The sequence below is a fragment of the Peromyscus eremicus genome, chromosome 4 (assembly GCF_949786415.1).
Source record: "Peromyscus eremicus chromosome 4, PerEre_H2_v1, whole genome shotgun sequence".
Lineage (NCBI taxonomy): Eukaryota > Metazoa > Chordata > Mammalia > Rodentia > Cricetidae > Peromyscus > Peromyscus eremicus.
The window spans coordinates 104,232,923-104,253,254 of record NC_081419.1 but is presented as its reverse complement, the minus strand read 5'-3'; the positions used below and the strand labels follow the sequence as shown (position 1 = coordinate 104,253,254).

Sequence of the window (20,332 nt, the reverse complement as noted above, 5' to 3'; positions counted from 1 at the left end):
GTTCAAAATAATGAATTGGCCAAGGTGTGCGTGTCTGAAATGGGACTTGTTCTTTCATAATAGATCTGGAGGCTCTATATGTATGTAGGGGTGGGTGTATGCTTATGCACAAAGCCTTCGATTCAATCTCTAATATGTGTGTGCATACACACACACACACACACACACACACACACACACACACACACACGAAACTCACTATGATGATTGACCCCATTTCTGGTAGGTGAGTGAGGTGAGGTCCCCAGGGTTTTTGACCAGGACCCACCCCATCTGTCTTTCTTTCAGTAAGGCCCATTCCAGAGTCTGTGCTTCTCCTGGAAGTAGAGAGGATCCGTGACAAGTCCAGGGGTATGTGGGTGGAAACTCTCAGGAAGCCTGAAGCAGGGAGGGCTGAGGTGGCGTGACACAAAGATGCTGACCGGGAGACCAAGTGATGCTACCACATCCATGTGGGTGTTCTCAGTGGCTTGGCTTCTTGTCCTGGGCTACACCATTTGTCCTGTCCCTGACACCATCATGGGTTTAAGGTAGATGGCCCAGAGGCCAGGCCTCCACCTGTGCTTGTGATTGAGGGTCTGAGGTCCGTTGAGGCTCCACTGCCCTCCCTCCCACGGGGCTCAGGCCCTAAGCCAGGGCTCAACAGACACAGGCAGTAAGATGGGGTTGCCCTTCTATTGGTCCAAGTCCTGAGCATAGGCTGGGTGAGTCATGGAGGTAAGGAGGCCCACGAGGCTCAGCAATGTGGAGAAGAGCAGCAGGAAGGAGGCAGCGAAGAGCAGAGCAGGCAGGGCACTGAGTACCAGTAGCAGGATAGCTGGCAGCAGGTGACTCCACATCGCAGCCACCACAGGCCACAGGGAGCTTAGCAGGTGGGAGCCAGTGGTGAAGAGTGCATGGCACAGCATCAGTGCCAGCAGCAGGTAGAGGGTCCCCTCCAGACCCCATAGCATACGCTGTAGTGGTTGCCGCCAGCCTGATGTATTCCACCACTGGGACCAGCTCCGGGGCATGTGGCATGTCCACCAGCGCACCCACTCCTGACGGGTGACCCAGGCTGACCAGGGCACTGCCCGCTGGGGCCCCTCGCCAGCCCCGATGATATCCGCCTCCACTCGTGGCTGCTGCATCACGGTTGGTGCACCTGTGGACAGGGCCAGGCCAGCTGCAGGAGCAGCCCTGGAGATGCCCAGGACCTCTGGATAGGTGGGGTTGCAGGGGTTAGGAGGAGACCAGCACGGGCAGGATTGGGCTTTGAACTGGGGTCTAGGACTTACCTTTGGGTAGAGCCACTTAAGTCATGATGCTTCCTGTTGTGCCCAGGCCAGCCTGGCAGCCAGGTCCCAGTCTCAACCCCACTCACCCCACCATCCTCAGAGGAGTCCATTATGACGTGGGCTGGGGCGGGGCCCAGCTAAGAGAGGAGCTAGTGCATAGTGTCAGACTCACTTGAGTCCCTCACTTATGGACCCTCCAGGCTGTCAGCAAGCCTCACAGTTACCATCCCCCTTGCTTACGGGAAGCCTTCCCAACTCCTGTTCCTCCTTGATGGCTTCTTCCAACTGCAGGGCTGGAGTTGGTTGCTGTTTCCACCTTTTTCTCTGTTGCCCTAAGCCTCAGACCCAGTTCTCAAATGTCCATGTGGAACTAGAGGCCTCTGAGGTTCAAGCTGAACACAATGGAGTATTCTACCCGTACCCCACAACCTTACCCTCGTGTAGCTCAGGATGGAGGAGAAGAAACCTGGGGAAGCAGAATGGCTGGTGTATTTTTAGAAGGTATTCAGTTTTCGGAGGGCCCTTAGTCCCAAGGATGGAGGCAGAAAGCTAGGCCCAGCAAGGCTAAGGGTATACCAGAGCCTCCCAAGAACAGGCCCAGGCCCAGGAACAGCAGGAACAGTGCATCCTGGAGACTGAGTAGTCCTGCGACTATCCCTGTTGGGAAGAGGGGAGCTGCCTGCTGTCCTGGGCCTTCACCAGCCCCCTGGCTCTGACCCATTGGGAGAAGTCTTTGTTGTAGCGGCGTGGGACCTGAGGGCCTGTGGACAGAGAAGATGGCAGCTCAAGGCAATTGCTCATTTGTCCCTGTGCTTGTGACACCTACCAGGCAGGCTGCTGCCACTTACCCATGAAGCAGGTCGAAAGTAAGGAAGCTGAACAGCAGCAGGAGCAGCAGGGCTATGCTAGCTGTCGAGAAGACTGTTCCAATTGTCACTCCGAGTGCCCCCAGCCCTAGGAGACTGTCCAGGAGCTGGGCCTGGCTGACATCCCAGGGGACACACATGGCTCACTCACCTACTCAACCCCTCTCTAACATCCAGATCACTGGGAAGGATAGGATGGGGTCTATAAGGGCTTTGGGCATGGGCAAGCAGAGCTGGGGCTTGGAGGTATTAGGAAGAGCTTGTGCTAGGAGATTAAGAATCAGGAGGGAGGAGGACCTTGGTATACACTCAAGGGTGAGCTCAGAGAATGGGGAACTCGGCTCTTTGTAGATGCCCCCACCCCCAACTCCCACTCCACGTCTTCCCCAAACCCTCCTCACCTCCTCCCACTTGGGTCAACCATTCTGGATTTGGACACCTGGGGCATTGTGACTTATTGCCAAGGGAGGACCTTGAGTTAAGGACAGGACAATAGTTTGTCTTGCCTCATAAGCACTAGTAGCCTAGGTGGGGCTTAGCTAGCAAATCAATGTTTTCTGAGAAGTAGGACTCACCCTTAGTTATTGCCTTGGCTAATAATTCTCTGCCCCGGGGACTTCCCATGGGTTCTGGGTTGTCAGGAAAGCATGCTAACAGCATGACTACTTGGACTCCTGCCCAAGGGAGGAGAGGCTACTTCTTCCTGGAAGTTCCTCAGGCTGTGTGTCTGGGATGTCATTCAGTCATTCAGTTTTCTGTATCCAGTTCTCTTCCCTGAATGTGGGGTAAGGCCTGAGGGGTAGTGGGGGAGTCAGACCTGCAACTCTGAAATGCAGAATAGGTTTTTCCAGGAGGCAAGTTAGGCTGTGGGTGGCAGGAAGATGCATTTGGATGTTTTAAACACTGCAGTTTGGGGAGATGTTACAGTTTCAGAAATGAGACACAGAGCTTGGTATGGTAGCATATGCCTTAATTTCAGTGCTCGGAAGGCTGGGGGCAGAAAGACTGTGAGTTTAAGGCCAGCCTGGACTATATAATGAGATGCTGCCCAGAGAAATTGAAAAAAAAAGATAGAGGCCTACAACATCGTGACCCCAAGTTATTCTGAGCAAGGTCTGTTTGTGTGTTCCAGGCTGGCCTTGACATTTCCATATGATGCAGGCTGCTCCCTAACTCTTGGTAACTCTCTGCCTCCTCCGGAGTGCTGGGACTGCAGGCATGCACAACTGTGCTGCATGCACAACCGTGCCGCATGCACAGCCGTGCCTTGAATAAACTCCAAATGGGAAGTTAAAGGCTGCCACCTAAGAATGAAATTAAGGAATGAACATGGAATAAATGGATTGGCGCCATTACTGGTTACAATTATCCAATAAGAATAAACGTATTCCCACTGAATCTATAAAGGGGGAGTGGTTACAGAGTTACTAAGTACATGGACTGGTGGTGCAGATGAGTAGAAGTGACATATAAGTTTAAATATTACTCGTACTTTGAAGGAAAACTGAACGGGGTTGGAGTACGGGAGACACTGACAACATAACCCCCAGAAAAAGAAGAGATTGAGTGATAGTGATAGAAAGGGCATTAAGCTGCCTCCCAGGAAGCCCTCCCCAAAGACCCAGGCCCAGTGACCTTGGCATGTTTGGTGTTGATGGAGTTGGCACCAGAGAGCCAGTGTCATTTGCCCTTCACATCATTCACCAATTGCCCTTCCACTGGCTTCTGTTTTCCTGGGAACCGTGTTTCCGATATAGATTTGTCTATAGGGACATAGAGATAGCAGAGGATCCTGTTTTTTGTCTAAGTCTCGATTGTCTTTGTAAATGAGAAAATTAGCATTTAGGTTTTCAATTGCCAGTTTCGTGAGTCTGCTCATTTCTGATGCGGCCACTTGCAAGATTGCATCCCTGAACTATGGGATTGAGAGTCACATCCTGACAGTTCTCCCGAGAGGAAGTCACCACAAGGCAAGGGGCTGGGAATAGGGTATGCGACTAATACTCCTTAAGATTCAGCATGTGCAAGGTGCTCTGAATAATTTGTAGGGGAGTTCTACTTGGAGTTTCCTCCGTTTATTTTTCATTCAATAATAATTTATAAAGTGATCCCTGTGTGCCAGGTTTGTCGTCTAATGTTGGATTAAGACTCCTAAGACAGACCATGGGCTCTCATACAGATGTTCTACTGAGGGTTTGGAGTTGTTTTCAGAAGGGAAAAAATTAGGAGATGAGGAAGGAGAAGGGCAGGGTAGAGGAAAGGGCTAACCTAGCATGTGGTCTTGTCTAGAGTCCAGCCTCAGTCTGACCTTGCAGATAGCTCTGAGAACAGTGAATTGTGCTATAGAGTTGATCTCATCATATCAATCAGTCATTGATGATACCTCTTTTATGAAGGACAGGAAAGAGGGAGATAGAAGTTGGAGAACTGTAACTTTCCTATCTGCTGAGGGCTTTTGTCTGTAGAAATTAGACAGCTATGATTTATGAATGACAACACACTGTTGGTAAAGGGGACCTCAGTGGGGAATCAATAGCATCTGGCAGCCTATCTTGTAGTGAAGGACTCAGCAAATCTGGATGATCTGTATCATGTTCATTCATGAAATTGATTTGGCTTGGGGCTGGAGTAGAGCTTGGTGGTTAAGAGCTCTTCCCACTATTCCAGAGGACCAGAGTGCAGTTCCCAGCACCCACATCAGGTGGCTCACAACTGCATGCAACTCCAGTTCCAGGGGATCCAACACCTCCTTCTGGCAACCCTCATACACACGAGCATACATATATATTAGACCTCAAGACTGGTTGGCTCTTGCTGGGCTCTCTATAAGGAGCTAGTCTCTAAGTCCTTGGAATATCCTGTTCAATATAAGTGTCTCTGTTTACATGGAAGTCTTGGGCCACATCAAATAGTCTATGCCAACAATGTGATTTTTGTTGGGGACTTAGACCAGAAACTAGGATTACCTTGGCCTTTAGAAGGTTTGGACTAACATCAACCAACATGAGCAGTCAACTGTACTTGTATAACTGATCTCCAAAATCATTCTGGACACCGAAGCTGCAGTGACTTTTTCTTACTAACAGCACTTGGTGCTGATGTCTCACATACTGCTGGAAGGATTAAGTCCTGGCTACCTGATTCCATTGTCATATAAACAACTGGAAGCTCATACCCAGCGTTTCCTGTACCCTGCCAAAGTACATGCTCCTATTGTTGGTTTTAATCTGCCTGCAACCTTCCTTTGTCACAATCTGTGACCATTAGTATAACCACTTAGGTAAATTCTCCTGATAAACCATTGAGTTCTAAGAGAATGGTCATGGGGACTCCAGAAAAACATTGGCATCTGAAGTAGGATTCACAAGGACAGTGCTGATTCACTAAAATAGGATGGAATCACGAGTTGAGAGAAAGGATAAGAGGGACAGTCTTTGATTCCCAAATGGCTACTTAGTCACCCACAGCTTGGAAATGAAGCAGCCTCATGATCAGGTTACTGGAGGTCAAAGTTATCAGTGGAATTTATTGATGACAGCTAAGTCCTGGGGGAGTTGTTTAGGAAACTGTCCAGAGAGTAGAATAAAAACCAAAACCCCAAAGAAACTATAAAAAAAGTTAACAAAAATAGAGAAATAATATTTGAAAATTAATTTTAGAAACTTCAAATAGAAAAAAAAATCATAAATTTTTTTCTGGTGCAATGAACTTTACCTATTTATTCAAGGGAATAGGGCTTCTTAAGTGCCTCCCCCTTCTTCTGGGGGCCTGGGGTGAAAGCTGTGACAGGAGATGCTAAGTATTTGGGGACGTATGTTGGGGCTTGATTTGGGAGAGGGAATCCCCAGCAGCCAAGAGCCTCACTCCTCCTTTCATTTTCCTTCAGGTGGGGGGTTCAGGGCTCCTTACTCCTTGGAGGCCATGTGGACCATAAGCTCCACCACCCTGCAGTTGTAGCTGAATTCATTTGTCATACCAGGAAATGAACTTGACAGAGTTGTTATTGAGAGCAATGCCAGCCCCTGCATCAAAGATGAAAGAGTGGGGGTCACTGCTAAAATTACAGGAAACAGCCTGTTCCTCGCCATATAAACCCAAATGCCAGGTACAGCTGAGTGCCTGCTTCACTACCTTTTAAAACCAATTTTAAATTTATTTTCTGTGTGTGGGTGTTTTGCCTGCATGTATGTCAGGGTACCAGGTGTGTGCCTGATGAATGAAGAGATCAGAAGAGGGTCCCAGATCCCCCGGAACTGGAGTCACAGATGGTTATGAGTCACTTTGTGGGTTCTGGGAATTTAATCCAGGTCTTCTGCGAGAGCAGCAAGTGCTCTTTACTAGAGTAATCTCTCCAGCTTCTTCACCATCTTCTCAATGTCTTTGTGCTTGACAGCTTTCTCTGGTAGCAGGTCAGATCTACAACACACACACTGTGGGTAGGAACGTGGAAGGCCATGCCAGTGAGCTTCCTGCTCAGCTCTGTCAAGACCTTGTCCACAGCATTGGCAGTGGATGCAGAGTTGATGTTCTAGGCAGTCCCACAACCATCACACCACACTTTCCCAGAGGGGCTATCCATGTTTTGTTTGTTTGTTTGTTTTTTGGATGGTGGTGATGTCATGTGCTGTGGTCATGAGTCCCCCAATGATGCCAAAGTTGTCATGGATGACCTTGGTCAGGGAGGGTAAGCAATTGGTGGTGCAGGAAACATTGCTGAGAACCTTGAGTGAGTGTCATATTTCTTGTGGTTCATTCCCATCACAAGCATGGCAGAAACAGTAGAAGAGGCAGAGAGGATGACCTTTGCCTCCACTCTTCAAGAGGGCCCCAGCCTTCTCCATGGCGGTAAAGACACCAGCTGACTCCATCTGTGTTTGGCACCAGATCCACCCCATTTGATGTGGCCAGGATCCTGCTTCTGGAAGATGGACATTGTTTTCCCACTGATGACAAATTTCCTGTTCTCAGCTGTGACTATTCCAGGGAACTTGCCCTGGGTGGAATCATACTGGAACATGTAAACCATGTAGTTGAGGTCTTTGATGGCAACAATATCTGCTTAACCAGAGTTGAAGGCAGCCCTAGTGACCATGTGCCAATATGTTTGACCAATATGGCCAAACAGGGAGGATCAGAGAGCATAAATCACACAACTTTTAATAAGCTGAGTGTGGTGGTGGATGCATACCTATAATTCCAGCATTCTTTAGGCAGAGTCAGAACGATCAGATGTTCAAGGTCATTCTCAGGTATATAGAGACCTGTGGTAGGTTGAATGTAATTGGCCCCCATAAGCTCATAGAGAGTGGCACTATTAGGAGGTGTGGCTTTGTGGTTGGAGTAGGTGTGGCCTTGTTGGAGGAAGTGTGCCACTGTGGGGACAGGCTTTGAGGTCTCTTATGCTCAAGATATGCCCAGTGTCTCAGTTCACTTCCTGTTGCCTGCAGTTTGAGATATAGAATTTTTCAGCTCCTTCTCTAGCAGCATGTTTATTTGCTCGCTGCCATGTCCCACTATGATGATAATGGACTGAACTTCTGAACTGTAAGCCACCCAATTTAACTCCTTTATAAGAGTTGCCGTGGTCATGGTGTGTCTTCACAGCAATGGAAACCCTAACTAAGACAAGACCAAACTGGGCTACATAGAGTCCATATAGTCCTACCGGTTCATAGTCACATGAAGTTAAAATTACTGGTGCTTCCTGCACAGAAAAAGATGACATACATATAAACAAAAAGGCAAAATAGCACCAGAATTTTGTTTATTAATTATATTCTTGGTTTTAATGTTTCATTTTGAGATCAAGGCTTGCTGTCCTGCTCATGCTGTCTTTGAACTCTTGATCCCAGCTTGTCCCTCAGACTAACATCTCCTTCGGACGGGTGCCCCATCCAACCTACAAGGTTGTTTCCTGAAACATATTCTTGTCCCTGCGGCACCCAAAGATCCTACATGAGGCTCTTGGAGATAGAGACCAGGCTATATAGGTGACTGGGTAGAAACTTGCCATGTTACCCCTGGGGTCATCGTCGTTTGACTCTGCCTGGAGACCTCTTGCCTTTGCAGCCCCAAATACCCAGTGGCCAGGGTCAGAGGTGGTAGCCTAGTAAGAGAGGGCTGTGAGAAGATGCTAAGTGGTTCAGGGATCAAGATGGGCTCTGAGGAAGAGTATGGAAGGAAGGAGTAGGGGCTGAGTCTCAGATGGCCTGTTGTTGGTACTTCTCTCTCCCCTCCTCCCTTTTACAGCTCTCTGGGAAACTTGCTTGAGTGTGAGGCTTCTGGTGGAAGCCCAGAAGCCCTCTACCTTTTCAGACATTGGCCTGCAACTCAAGGAAGCTCTGCATCTGCTGTCTTCAGATGTGCATTGGCCCTGTGTTCAGAAAGTCTTGTGCCTTAAAGCAATCCTGTTTAGCTTCTGTTGTCAACGTGATACATCAGAGGGGAAAACCTCAACTGAGGAACTGCAGAGATGAGACTGGCCTCTGGGGGATTGTCTGGATCGTTCATAGATGTAGGAGGGCCCAGCCCACTGTGGGCGGCACCATTCCCTGGACAGCTGGTCCCGGGCTGTATAAGAAAGCTAGCTAAGAATGGACCCGATAGCTAACCAGCAGGGTTTTCCTTCTGTTTCTATTTCAAGTTCCTGCTTGAGTTTTGCCTTGACTGCCCTGGATGAGCCTACAAACAAAAATAAATCCTTTCTTTCTCTAAGCTGCTTCTGGCCTGTTTTATCAGAGAGGCTTCCTTAAACTTTTCTATGTCTCTCTTTCACCTGACCTGGGCCTAGCACTGCTGCTTAGGTGGGGGTGCCAAGAAGGGACTTGGTCATGCATTGGTCCTCGGTGATCACTCCCTTCTCAGAGTTCTCTGCCCCTCTCCTTTGGAGTGTTACAGTTGGACCAGATGGCAGGGCTTACTGGAGGTGGCCTTAGTTGAGGAGCCTGCACGTGTGGCCTGACACATTTCTACCAGACCCTGGTTCCGTTCATGCTGCCAGAAAGGTGCCGCCTTGATGACAAGGTTATTCAGTTTGTTTCCATAGACCACGGCCCCGTACCCTTTTTTTTAGGGGTCTCAGCCACCTGTGGGCGTCACTTCTTGTGAGAATGGAAGCAAAGGCAAAACAAGCACCAGAGTGCAGGTCTTCCTTTTGGGCGGGTGGCTCAGGTGCGGGGTAACCCAGAGGGGTCCTAGGGAAGACAGGGGTCTGAGAACTCCTGGAGGAGGAGAAGAGGGGGAGGAGGTGGAACAGGGAGAACTGGCCTCTCATTCTTGACGCCAGCCCTCTGGTTATCAGCTCTGGCTGCCTTCCTCGAGTTATGTAACCCCCAAAACGTGGCATCCCAGGGAGGGAAAAAGAGAAGAGGCGGAACGGAGGATGGTGGTGACTGACGAGGGGGAAGCGCCGCCTCTCTTTGCGCCCCATAGGTTGTCTTTGGAATTAATGGAGGACCCCTCATCCCTCACCACCACCACCCCACGAACCTTGAGCCCTCACCCCCCGCTGTATTCCAGCGGATTTTCCCGCTTTGTCCCACCCGCCCTAGCAAGGCACCCGAGGCTCCGGATGGAGTTTCCTCTCCGGTTGTTTCCTCTCCAAAGCTCACAGCCCTGCTACCTTGGCCACGTCAACTAACCGCCGCTCCGAGCCTCAGTTTACCAGTCTGTAACCTGAAGTTTGACTGAAATTCAGACCACGTGCCAAGCGCCTGGCATAGGTGCCCGCCATGGGATGGGCGCGCGCGGTCGGATGGACTGTGCGGTGGCTTCGCAGGCAGACAGTGGAGGGTCGGGCACCGGTGAGGCTGCGGCACTGGGTCGCCGGGCAGGCCCCAGCCCGCCGCCGCTGGGGGTCCTCGCCGCCCACCCGAGTCCGCGGCCACAGGGGGACCTCGCGCCTCTCCCCAGCCCGCCCTCCCCTCTCCTAGGAGGTCGGATTCCGACGAGTGGCTGTGGGCGGGCCGGAGGCTGCAGAGGGGCGTGGGGCGGAGGAGAGCGAGCGGGCGGGCAGGAAGGGGCGGGGGGCTCCGCGGGCGCCCGCAGGAAGACGGGAACCCACCGAGAGCCTCGGCACCGCGGGCCCGCCGACCCTCCCGCTATGTGGGGTCTCTTGCTCGCTGTGACTGCCTTTGCGCCTTCCGTCGGTCTGAGTCTGGGGGCGCCCAGCGCTGCAGTGCTGGGCCTGGCACCGGGCTCAACCCTGGCCCCACATAGCAGCCTTACACAGCCGTCCACGAAGGCAAATGGTGAGCTCTGGGACCCACGGTCGGCTGCTGAGCAGGTCAGACCCATTCCCCGAGCTGGGTCCTGTGAACAGGGACACACACTCGCCCTGTGAACAGGGACACACACTCAGCCCTGTGCAATGGCTGCTGACTCAGCAACCCCATTCTGGTCAGACCTAGTCAGCAGTTCCAGAGCAGGCCCAGTGGGATGCTGGCTGCTCCAACTCCAGCCTTCTCTTTTCACAAATGAAGAAACTGAGGCCAGAATCTGGAGGAGCTCAAGCAAGGTGAAGAGACACCAGACTAAAAGGGGCAGAGTGAGCCTGTGTAGGAGAGAGTTTACGGCCAAGGACTGGAGGGGAAAAGAAGGGGTGTTGAAGCTCCGTGGGGGAAAAGGGTCTTGGGCTCCTGATGGGTACAAGGCAGGCTGTCTGGCCTCCCAGCTTCTTCCTGTGGGAAGTCGGAGCTCTGAGGCTAGCAGGTAGGCCAAGCACAGACTTCAGGACAAGACCGGAGGCCTCGGCTGAAGCTAAGGATGGCTTGGAGGATGGTCGGGGGAGGTGTAAGGTCAGAGGTGGGAGGTAGTATTACTGCAGAGGGAGCAGCTAGGAGAAGGTCCAGAGGTTAAAAACGAAACTCGGGTCTTTAAAGTGACCAGTTTCTAGTGGGTCGACATTGCTCCCGACTGGATCAGAGGCAGAGGGCACCAAGGACGTGACTAGGAAAGGCAGGTTGGGGTAGGTGACAGGACTTGAAGGCCATGCTAAGACTTCGGTAATTGTAGCGAGAGTCCCAAATGCTCCAATGCCTTCTTGGGCTCATTCCATCTGGGTTTTGTGACATTCTTCCCTCCCCTGGTACCTTGCCTCCCGGTACCCTAGAGACCTCAGAACAGCATGTCCGGCTGCGAGTCATCAAGAAGAAAAAAATCATCGTCAAGAAGCGAAAGAAGCTGAGGCCACCCGGTCCTCCGGCGACCGCCAGGCCTTTGGTGACCACCAACCCAGCGAAGACCCTCCCTCTCCCTGAGAAGCAAGAACCAGGTATTGCCTTGCCAGGGGCCCTTCCTAGCGTAGGATCACGCTCAGGCTCATCCCCGGAGCTGCTCTGGTTACCCTCCATCTAATCCCATCTCCTTGTTCCGTCCTCATCCCAGGATGTCCCCCTCTAGGCCTGGAGTCCTTGCGGGTTTCAGACAGCCAGCTTGAGGCCTCTAGCAGCCAGTCCTTTGGTCTTGGACCACACCGAGGACGGCTCAACATCCAGGTCAGCAGCCTTAGGACCTTCTCCCTCGCTTCCCTCGTCCTCGCCCTTGTCTGTTGGTCTACCTGGTTTCATCGCCATGACCTTGTGTCCACAGTCAGGTCTGGAAGATGGTGATCTGTACGATGGGGCTTGGTGTGCCGAGCAACAGGACACCGAGCCTTGGTTTCAGGTGGATGCTAAGAATTCTGTCCGCTTCTCGGGAATTGTTACGCAGGGCAGGAATTCTGTGTGGAGGTGAGGCAGGCTAACTATTAGCCTGGAAGTGATTGGTGGACAGACACAGAAGTCCTGCAATGGTACTACTTGGGCAGTATCTCTGTGTAATATTTCTCTTCATCTCTGTGACCAGGTATGACTGGGTCACATCATACAAAGTTCAGTTCAGTAATGACAGCCAGACCTGGTGGAAGAGCAGGAATCACAGTAGTGGGATGGACATGGTAAGTGACCCCATAGTGGCTAGGACCAGCCCATTAGGGTACTGGGCTAGGGTGAGAATTCTCTGCAAATAAAAAATAGATACACACTTAGGCTCCAGGAGAAAGGTTTTGTTTTTGTTTGTTTGTTTGTTTGTTTTGTTTTTGCAGTGCTAAGGCTCAAATCCAGGACTTTGTGCATTCACAGGGCAATTATTTACCCAGCACAAGCTCCTTTAGGATATCTTCATTAACTCCACCACGGGGTGGGTACTGCAGCTCCTTCCTGGGACACCCTTCTGACCTCTGGCTAATTTACTTCTTGTCTGTTCTGGTTTTCCGTCTCATGGACCTCTTTTATACAAGGCTGCAGAATGGATATGTTACTCTAATGAGCTGAAACCATGTCAGAAAACACAGCTGCCCAAAGTTGCCCACTGGCAGGAGCTATGGACATGGGGATCCATGTTTGATAACGTGCATGTCTCCAGCTGAACCTGCCAGGGAGGGTCGGCTCATGGGTGTGGGAACCTGAACTCCTTCCCTGGATCTTGGGCCAGTGTCAGGTCTCAGCATCCTCAGCAAGGACTCCATATCCCCAGGTATTTCCTGCCAATTCAGACTTGGAGACCCCAGTGTTGAACCTCCTGCCAGAGCCTCAGGTGGCTCGCTTCATTCGCCTGCTGCCTCAGACCTGGTTCCAGGAAGGTGCGCCTTGCCTCCGGGCAGAGATCCTGGCCTGTCCAGTCTCAGGTGAGCAGCTGGGCAAAGGCTGTACGGGCAGGGTCTGACTTCAGGGGCATCCTCCAGTATGAACTTAACTTTTACCTGGAGTTCACTTCCTACCAGATGCTAATGACCTGTCTCCTGAGGCCCACACGCTGGGATCTTCTGACTCTCTGGACTTCCAGCATCACAATTATAAGGCTATGAGGAAGGTCAGATACAACCCCTGTGACCCAGGAAGGAGGCCTGCCTATCCTCTTCCCGCCAGGGCAAACTGGCTGTGACTACCCATGATTCTCCTGTCCCTGTGTCCCACTTTTCTCCATTTCTCTTGATCCCTAAGTTCTGTCCAGTTACCCTTGTCTTGACACCACCCTTTCTGTCCCTTCCTCCTGGCCTGCTGTGCCTTTTCTGGATCGTTCCACGTTGCTCGCATCGTTGTGCACCTCTGGCTCTGTAAGTCCTTCCACGGTTACTCATGGTCTGACTTCTGTGTGTAACCACCTCATGCTCCCCTCTGCCTCCCAGTTGATGAAACAGGTGAATGAACAGTGTCCCAACATCACCCGCATCTACAGCATCGGGAAGAGCCACCAGGGTCTGAAGCTGTATGTGATGGAGATGTCAGACCGGCCTGGGGAGCATGAGCTGGGTACTCTTTGACGGCATGGGAAGAGGTGGGCACAGAGCAGGCTACGGTGTGAGCTAGCGCTAAAGCCTCCATGTATTTCCAGGAGAGCCTGAGGTCCGCTACGTGGCTGGAATGCATGGGAATGAGGCCCTGGGGCGGGAGTTACTTCTGCTTCTGATGCAGTTCTTATGTCACGAGTTCCTGCGAGGGGACCCACGGGTGACTCGGCTGCTTACTGAGACCCGTATTCACCTGCTGCCCTCCATGAATCCTGATGGCTATGAGACTGCCTACCACAGGGTAGGCCACCCGGCATGAGGGCCTCCCTGTCCCCTCTGCCATGGTACACAGAGCCTGTTTGACTTGAACAAGGACCTTTCTTGGCAGGGCTCAGAGCTGGTGGGCTGGGCAGAGGGTCGCTGGACCCACCAGGGCATTGACCTTAACCACAATTTTGCTGACCTCAACACACCACTGTGGTATGCAGAAGATGATGGGCTGGTACCCCACACTGTCCCCAACCATCACCTGCCACTGCCTGCGTACTATACGCTGCCCAATGCCACTGTGAGTATTTGGGAGGCAGTGGGGGGCGGGCAAGGCCCCCTGTCTCTGTGTGCCGCCCGTCCTCACCTACCCTTGCCTAGGTGGCTCCTGAAACGTGGGCAGTGATCAAATGGATGAAGCGTATTCCGTTTGTGCTGAGCGCCAACCTCCATGGAGGTGAACTTGTGGTGTCCTACCCTTTCGACATGACTCGGACGCCGTGGGCTGCTCGTGAACTCACCCCCACACCGGATGACGCTGTCTTTCGCTGGCTTAGCACGGTCTATGCTGGCACTAACAGGGCCATGCAAGACCCGGATCGCCGACCTTGTCATAGCCAGGATTTCTCCTTGCATGGCAACGTCATTAATGGAGCCGACTGGCACACAGTTCCTGGGAGTATGTGCCTGAGAGCGGAATTCGTCCTGTCTCCATAACCACCTAGCCCATAATAGTCTTTTTGTAATGTATAGTACTTGTCAGTCCTGACCCTGGGTGTCTCTCACGGGCACTGGGAGAGTGGGGCTCCTATCCACCCACTTAACTCTCCAGTGTCTTTGGTATCCCCAGGCATGAACGACTTCAGCTACCTACACACCAATTGCTTTGAGGTCACTGTGGAGCTGTCCTGTGACAAGTTCCCTCATGAGAAGGAGCTGCCTCAGGAGTGGGAAAACAACAAAGATGCCCTTCTCACATACCTGGAGCAGGTGGGATCCGAATCCCCAGTTCCTGGCCTCCCTCCCCGAGTTACCCCTGGCCAGCCTGCTGCCCAGGAGTTGTACCGTAAAGAACTGGGAAAACCAGCAGTCTTAACTGGCATCAGATCTCCACTACATTTTGGGCCACGTGTGATATCAGATTGTCTTGGAATGATCTGGGTGAGGAAGTACAGTTTGCTAGTAGGGTGGTTTCAGATATTGTAAGCCAGTGGAACTAGAAGCCAGAGCGACCCGAGGCTACTTGGCCCCTGGGACTGTCTCAAACCTGTCGTTGTTAGGCTAGCTTTTCTCAGAAAAGACATTAGTCAGATGTAAAAATGTTACGTCCCTCCGGGACTAAGATCCCTGTGAATGGCCCTATAAGAATAGCATCCATGAGTCTACAAAAACAGCCCGAGTTTAATCCATGCGATACACGTGGTGGGAGGAGAGAAGTGACTCCTACAAGTCCTCTGACCTTCACACACTTGTCCTGGCATGTACGTCCCCACATGCAAACATAGGTCCACACAACATAAGTAAATGTAAAAAAAATTTTTTTAAAAGAGGATTGAAGTTCAGATGCCAGCACCCAGGTAACAAGCTGAGCATCCCCAGAAATTGCTGTAATCCCAGCTCTGAGTTGGGTAGACAAGAATTGCTGAGCCTTGCTGGCTTCCAGCCTAGCCAAGTGTGAGCTCCAGGTTCAAGGACAGACCCTGCCTTAAAGAAATAGGTGGAGAGAGATAGAGGACCTTGATGCCCTGTTCAGGAACAAAGATAAGCTTAATAACAGCCCTACCACACTCCGGAAAGCCCCAAAGTTACACCTCCTTACAAGACCAGGTATAAGTTAGCAGTTAGGAGATAATTTTTTAAAATAAATTTATTTATTTACTTTTATATCCCAGCTGCAATTTCCCTTCCCCTTTCTCCTTTCTAATAGAAATTTTGTCACCTAGGATCATAGTAGATCTGGCACCTCATCAAGCTTGCAAGGCAACAGCCAGAAAGTTAACAAAGTCACCTTTTTGTTGTTGTTTTGTTTTTTTGAGACAGGGTTTCTCTGTGTGGCTTTTGGAGCCTTTCCTGGAACTCACTCTGTAGCCCAGGCTGGCCTCAAACTCACAGAGATCCGCCTGCCTCTGCCTCCGGAGTGCTGGGGTTAAAGGCACTTGCCACCACTGCCCGGCTCAAAGTCACGTTCTCACACAAAGGGAAAGTGTCTTTAAATTTTTTGTTTATTTGTTTGATTTTAAGCCAGAGTCTCACTGTGTAGCCCAGGCTAGTCTTTAACTTGAAATCTTACATCTACCTCAAGGCTTTGATAAACTTTTATATAGGCTGAGGTGACTCACACCTGTAATTCCAGAACTTGGGAAGTGGAGGCAGGAGACTCAGGCTCAGGGGTAGCCTGGACTACGTATTGAGACTTTGCCTTAAAACAAAAATCTTCAGCTGGGCAGTGGTGTCACATATGTTTAATCCTAGCACTCGAGAGGCAAAGGCGGGTGGATCTCTGAGTTCGAGGCCAGCCTGGTTTCTAGAGTGAGTTCCAGGACAGCCATGGCTACACAGAGAAACCCTGTCTCGAAAAACCACAAACAAACAAAACCCACCAAAAACAAAACAGTAAACAATGACAACAACAACAACAACAAAAAGCCCACTTAACTTCTGCTACACAGGTGCGCATGGGCATTGCAGGAGTTGTGCGGGACAAAGACACAGAGCTGGGGATTGCGGATGCTGTCATTGCTGTGGAGGGCATTAACCACGATGTTACAACAGGTGTGTGTGTGTGGCAGAGGGAGGAGCTGGGGACTTTTCGACTGGTCAGGAGTTGAAGATCCTTGAACCCCATCTAACCTCGAGCCCTTCACTTCTATCAGCATGGGGCGGAGATTATTGGCGGTTGCTGACTCCTGGGGACTACGTGGTGACAGCCAGTGCCGAGGGCTACCATACAGTTACACGTCATTGCCAGGTCACCTTTGAAGAGGGCCCTGTTCCCTGCGATTTCCTACTCACCAAGACTCCTAAGCAGAGGCTTCGAGAGCTGCTGGCAGCCGGGGCTAAGGTGCCCCCAGACCTTCGGAGGAAGCTAGAGCGGCTGAGGGGACAGAAAAAGTAATGTCTTCAGCTGAAGAGAGCCACATCCTTGGACAGGCTGGACCTGTCCGGAACTGAGGGAGGAGGGGAGGAGGGAGAGGAGGGGGAGGAGGGAGGGACAGAGTAGAAGAAGAGGTGCTCTGCCTTATTAAAGCTTCCTGGTGCCTGATATTCCTGCCGTCTCTTTGTCCCAGGTCCTTCTCCAGGGTAGGGCTCAGCCTGCCTCTGAGCTCCTATTCTGCATGCACTTGTACACGCTAGCGCGTTATGTACAAAGAAGATCCCGCCCGAGCCCTGGTACCCGGGGCTTGGCAGAGAAGCTCACTTCTGTCTGTGATTTTCTGCCACGGGTGCTATTACATTCCTTAAGCATCTGCTTGGTGTCAAGTGTGGGAGCAGTCAAGAGTCAGCAGTGTCTGTACCCATCCTTCTGGGGCTTCCGGTTAGCAGGGCACAGGCAATCCACTGTGAGGTGTGCCAAGGTGGAAGACAGTTGATTTTGTAGTGCGACAGGGTGGTCATACACATGGGAAATGCAGGTCTGCAGGGACTCCAGACAGTCAAGAATGCAGTAGAGGTGGTTTTAGGATTTCAGATGAAGTCCACACCGGGCAAAGCATTGTGGATAAGGGACTAAAGATCAGTTGAAAGCATCTGAATTTACTTCATCAGCTATTCAGTGAGTACCAATAAATAAATGATAGTTTCTTTCCTACTAAAGGAAGAACTGACTTGTGAACCTGTGTCTTGCCAAGAAAACAACCCATTACAATGATTCCAGACAGAAAATTTTAATGCTAGAAATAGTATATAAAATTGAAATTACTGCGTGAGAAAAGGGGGAGAGGGAATTTCACCCAGAAAGCAGGAAGTTAATAACCTTTATTTACTGTTGTTGCTATTTAAAGTTTTATTTCTTTAATGTGGGTGCCACATGCTCGTGGAGACCAGAGGACAACTTCTGGGATTCAGTTCTCTCCTACTGTGTGGGCCTCAGGAATCAAAGGTCATCAACCTTGTTACCTGCTGAACCGTCTTGCCTGTCCCTGCTTCAGTGTTTATGTCTGTATTTAGTTATGTTGATGCTGAATCTAATTAACTTAGCTGTCAAGGAAATTTGTAAAATGTAGGTAAGCTTTGGGCCCTTTACAATTCAGAGTAACAGAGATTCCTCTCCACTGTGTTCCATTCTGTTTTTACTTCACTGGACATAACAGAATCTTAGTTGCAGACAATAGAATCCACTCTAGACAGCTTAAGTAAAAAGGGATTTGTTAAAAGGTCTTAGTTTATACAGCTTCCAAGAGAACTAGAGACCAGACTTCAATACTTCCTATTCTAAACAACACAGCCAATGTCAAGAAAGATCAGAAGAATGCCAAGCCATGTTATAGGCATATCTTCTAGGAACCATTTGCTTTCTATTGGCAGCCAAGATACTAGAGACCAGACGTTAGAAACTTCTCTATATGTACCAGAACTGAACACTTCCACTACTATAGTCAGAAAATATGCCATCTCCTGTTGCCCAATTTTACACCCAAGTCTAGGGCTATAGCATCTCTTCGGTGGTATCTAGGTTATACGAGTAATCCCAGGTAAAAAGTCTGAGAGACTTAGCTTGGGCCTTTTGCCTTTTACAATATAGGAAGTCAAGCTAAAACAAGCTTCAAATCAATGTTAAGTGAGCTCGTTTACATGTTGGAAACACTGAAGAGGATTTCTGAGCAGGATCACTGTATTGTGCAACATTAGGGAATTCTGTTTAAAATAAGTCAATACTAGGACTGGAGAAATATCTCAGCATTTACTTTTCTTGCAGAGGACCCAAGTTTCGTTTCCAGTTCACACATGGCAGCTTACAACTTTCCTTAACTCCATTTCTGAGGTATCTGGCACCCTCATCTGGCCTCCAAGGGCACCATGCCTGCACACAGTGCACATACATACATTCAGGCAAAACCTTCACACCTCTTTTCTTCAAACCTTAAAATGAGCCAGTAACCCAGAGGCCCACAGAACAACCAGACCATTGCTATTACTCTCGGTTACTCACCAGAAGTAGATGGTAAGGTCCTATTGCTGAAGATACCACACACTTTGGTTGTAGGACATACAGAAATCAAGCGAACTGACTAGGAAACATCCCCCCCACCCCCCACCCCCGCTAGCTAGCTTTCACAGTGCTAAAGGTGCTGCACAGGTCAGTGGGAGAGAAAATACATCAGTGATTTTACCCAGTACTGGACTCTGCATGATGGTTGGATTTAAGGCCTGTTCCACAGGAGGGAATTTATGCCTGGTACTATAAATTTGGTCAGAAGCCCGTGGCTGGGGAGGTAATAGACTCTATGGGTGGGTGAGCCTACCACTGTTGGTTTGCAGATAGTCATGTTGAACTGTCTTCTAAATATTGTTCATGTGCATAGGTCTGCATTGCTCTCAGCCTTGGTCAGATGAGCTCCTTTTAGCAGTGGGTAGTGGTTACTGCAAAGATTCATTGCTGTTGCACTCACACACTCACAGTGGCTATGGCCTGCCTAAGAGCTAACCAGTCAAAACTCCAGCATGGAGGGGCACGAGGCACAAAATCCCACCCCTCGCTGAGGCGTGTTTTTTTGGGTGTCAGAAGAAAACTTGAAGGAGTTGGTTTGTGGTAGGTGCCCCGACAAGTGGACGAAAAGAAAAATAGGAAAGAGCCTGATGGCCTGGTCAGTCAGTGTCCTCGAGTGTCGATCATTTCACCACACCTCTCTCGCACCTTCCTTCTCCTCCCTTCCCAGTCTTTCGAATATTAAAGCCTTGTAGTTTCAAGTACCCAGTCAAGATGGTATGTCACCACATACAAGAGACAAAACAAAAAGTCCAAAATATAAGAGCCTTAACTTTGTGGGGCCCCAGTCTTTGAATAGGAATCTTCTAGAAGGTGAAGTTTCAGCACAAAAAAGCACTTCCTGGAAGAAAAGCTTTGGTGTCCTCTTTTCTTTCTAAATACCCCAGAACGTGTCCTCCCCTTCCGTCATGTGGATTCTGGGTTGATTTCAGGTGTTGCTTTTTCCTGCTGAGTCGTGTCTTCGGCCCACAGGAGCAGTTTTCGAAGAGATGTTAACCAAGCATTTTCTAGAACTGACAAAACACAAAAATTCACAGGTAAAAGAATCTGGGGGCTAGGAGTGGTGGCTACGCCCACCCTGCAAAGGCAGAAGAAGAGGCAGGAGGATGGCTGAGCATTTGAGGCCAACCTGATGTACACAGTGAGTTCCAGGCCAGCTAGGGCTCCAGAGTGAGAGCCTGTCACCCTGTCTCAAAAAAAGAAAGAAGGAAAGAAAGAAAGAAAGAAAGAAAGAAAGAAAGAAAGAAAGAAAGAAAGGGAGAGAGAGAGAGAAAGAAAGAAAGAAAGGAAGGAAGGAAGAAAGAAAGAAAGGAAGAAAGGAAAAAAGAAAGAAAAGAGAGGAATAGAGATGAGAACTATGCATCTCACAGAAGAAAGATTATCCAATTTTTTTTCTTTTTGTTTTTTTGGTTGTTGTTGGTTGTCTAGGCACTAGCTCTGTAGACCAGGC

At 50.1% G+C, this 20,332-nt stretch overlaps 3 protein-coding genes across 6 annotated transcripts; 1 reads left to right on the top strand and 2 right to left on the bottom strand.

Moving 5' to 3' along the window:
- Window positions 1-661: 661 nt before the first annotated feature.
- Window positions 662-1,639, bottom strand: Tmem239 (transmembrane protein 239). Of its 2 annotated transcripts, none has more exons than XM_059261419.1 (2): window positions 1,278-1,639; window positions 662-1,198 (listed from the first exon to the last, which is right to left on the bottom strand). In XM_059261419.1, exon 2 carries the CDS (start codon window positions 1,128-1,130, stop codon window positions 675-677), a length of 456 nt encoding a protein of 151 aa, XP_059117402.1. In that variant the 5' UTR covers window positions 1,131-1,198; window positions 1,278-1,639; the 3' UTR covers window positions 662-674. The 2 variants fall into 2 exon arrangements, with proteins under 2 accessions (XP_059117402.1, XP_059117401.1); XM_059261418.1 differs by having other exon boundaries at window positions 662-1,144.
- Cpxm1 (carboxypeptidase X, M14 family member 1) lies at window positions 1,450-16,846 on the top strand. Of its 2 annotated transcripts, none has more exons than XM_059261417.1 (14): window positions 1,450-2,928; window positions 11,253-11,414; window positions 11,528-11,637; window positions 11,732-11,871; window positions 11,987-12,077; window positions 12,656-12,806; window positions 12,903-12,991; window positions 13,308-13,431; window positions 13,514-13,710; window positions 13,798-13,977; window positions 14,058-14,355; window positions 14,527-14,666; window positions 16,346-16,448; window positions 16,550-16,846. In XM_059261417.1, the coding sequence occupies exons 1-14, from the start codon at window positions 2,922-2,924 to the stop codon at window positions 16,789-16,791; spliced, it is 2,034 nt and encodes a 677-aa protein (XP_059117400.1). In that variant the 5' UTR covers window positions 1,450-2,921; the 3' UTR covers window positions 16,792-16,846. The 2 variants fall into 2 exon arrangements, with proteins under 2 accessions (XP_059117400.1, XP_059117399.1); XM_059261416.1 differs by lacking the exon at window positions 1,450-2,928 and adding an exon at window positions 10,180-10,392.
- On the bottom strand, window positions 1,749-2,641 carry C4H20orf141 (chromosome 4 C20orf141 homolog). Of its 2 annotated transcripts, XM_059261420.1 has the most exons (3): window positions 2,545-2,641; window positions 2,126-2,260; window positions 1,749-2,038 (listed from the first exon to the last, which is right to left on the bottom strand). In XM_059261420.1, the coding sequence occupies exons 1-3, from the start codon at window positions 2,589-2,591 to the stop codon at window positions 1,801-1,803; spliced, it is 420 nt and encodes a 139-aa protein (XP_059117403.1). In that variant the 5' UTR covers window positions 2,592-2,641; the 3' UTR covers window positions 1,749-1,800. The 2 variants fall into 2 exon arrangements, with proteins under 2 accessions (XP_059117403.1, XP_059117405.1); XM_059261422.1 differs by lacking the exon at window positions 2,545-2,641 and having other exon boundaries at window positions 2,126-2,538.
- Window positions 16,847-20,332: the final 3,486 nt, after the last annotated feature.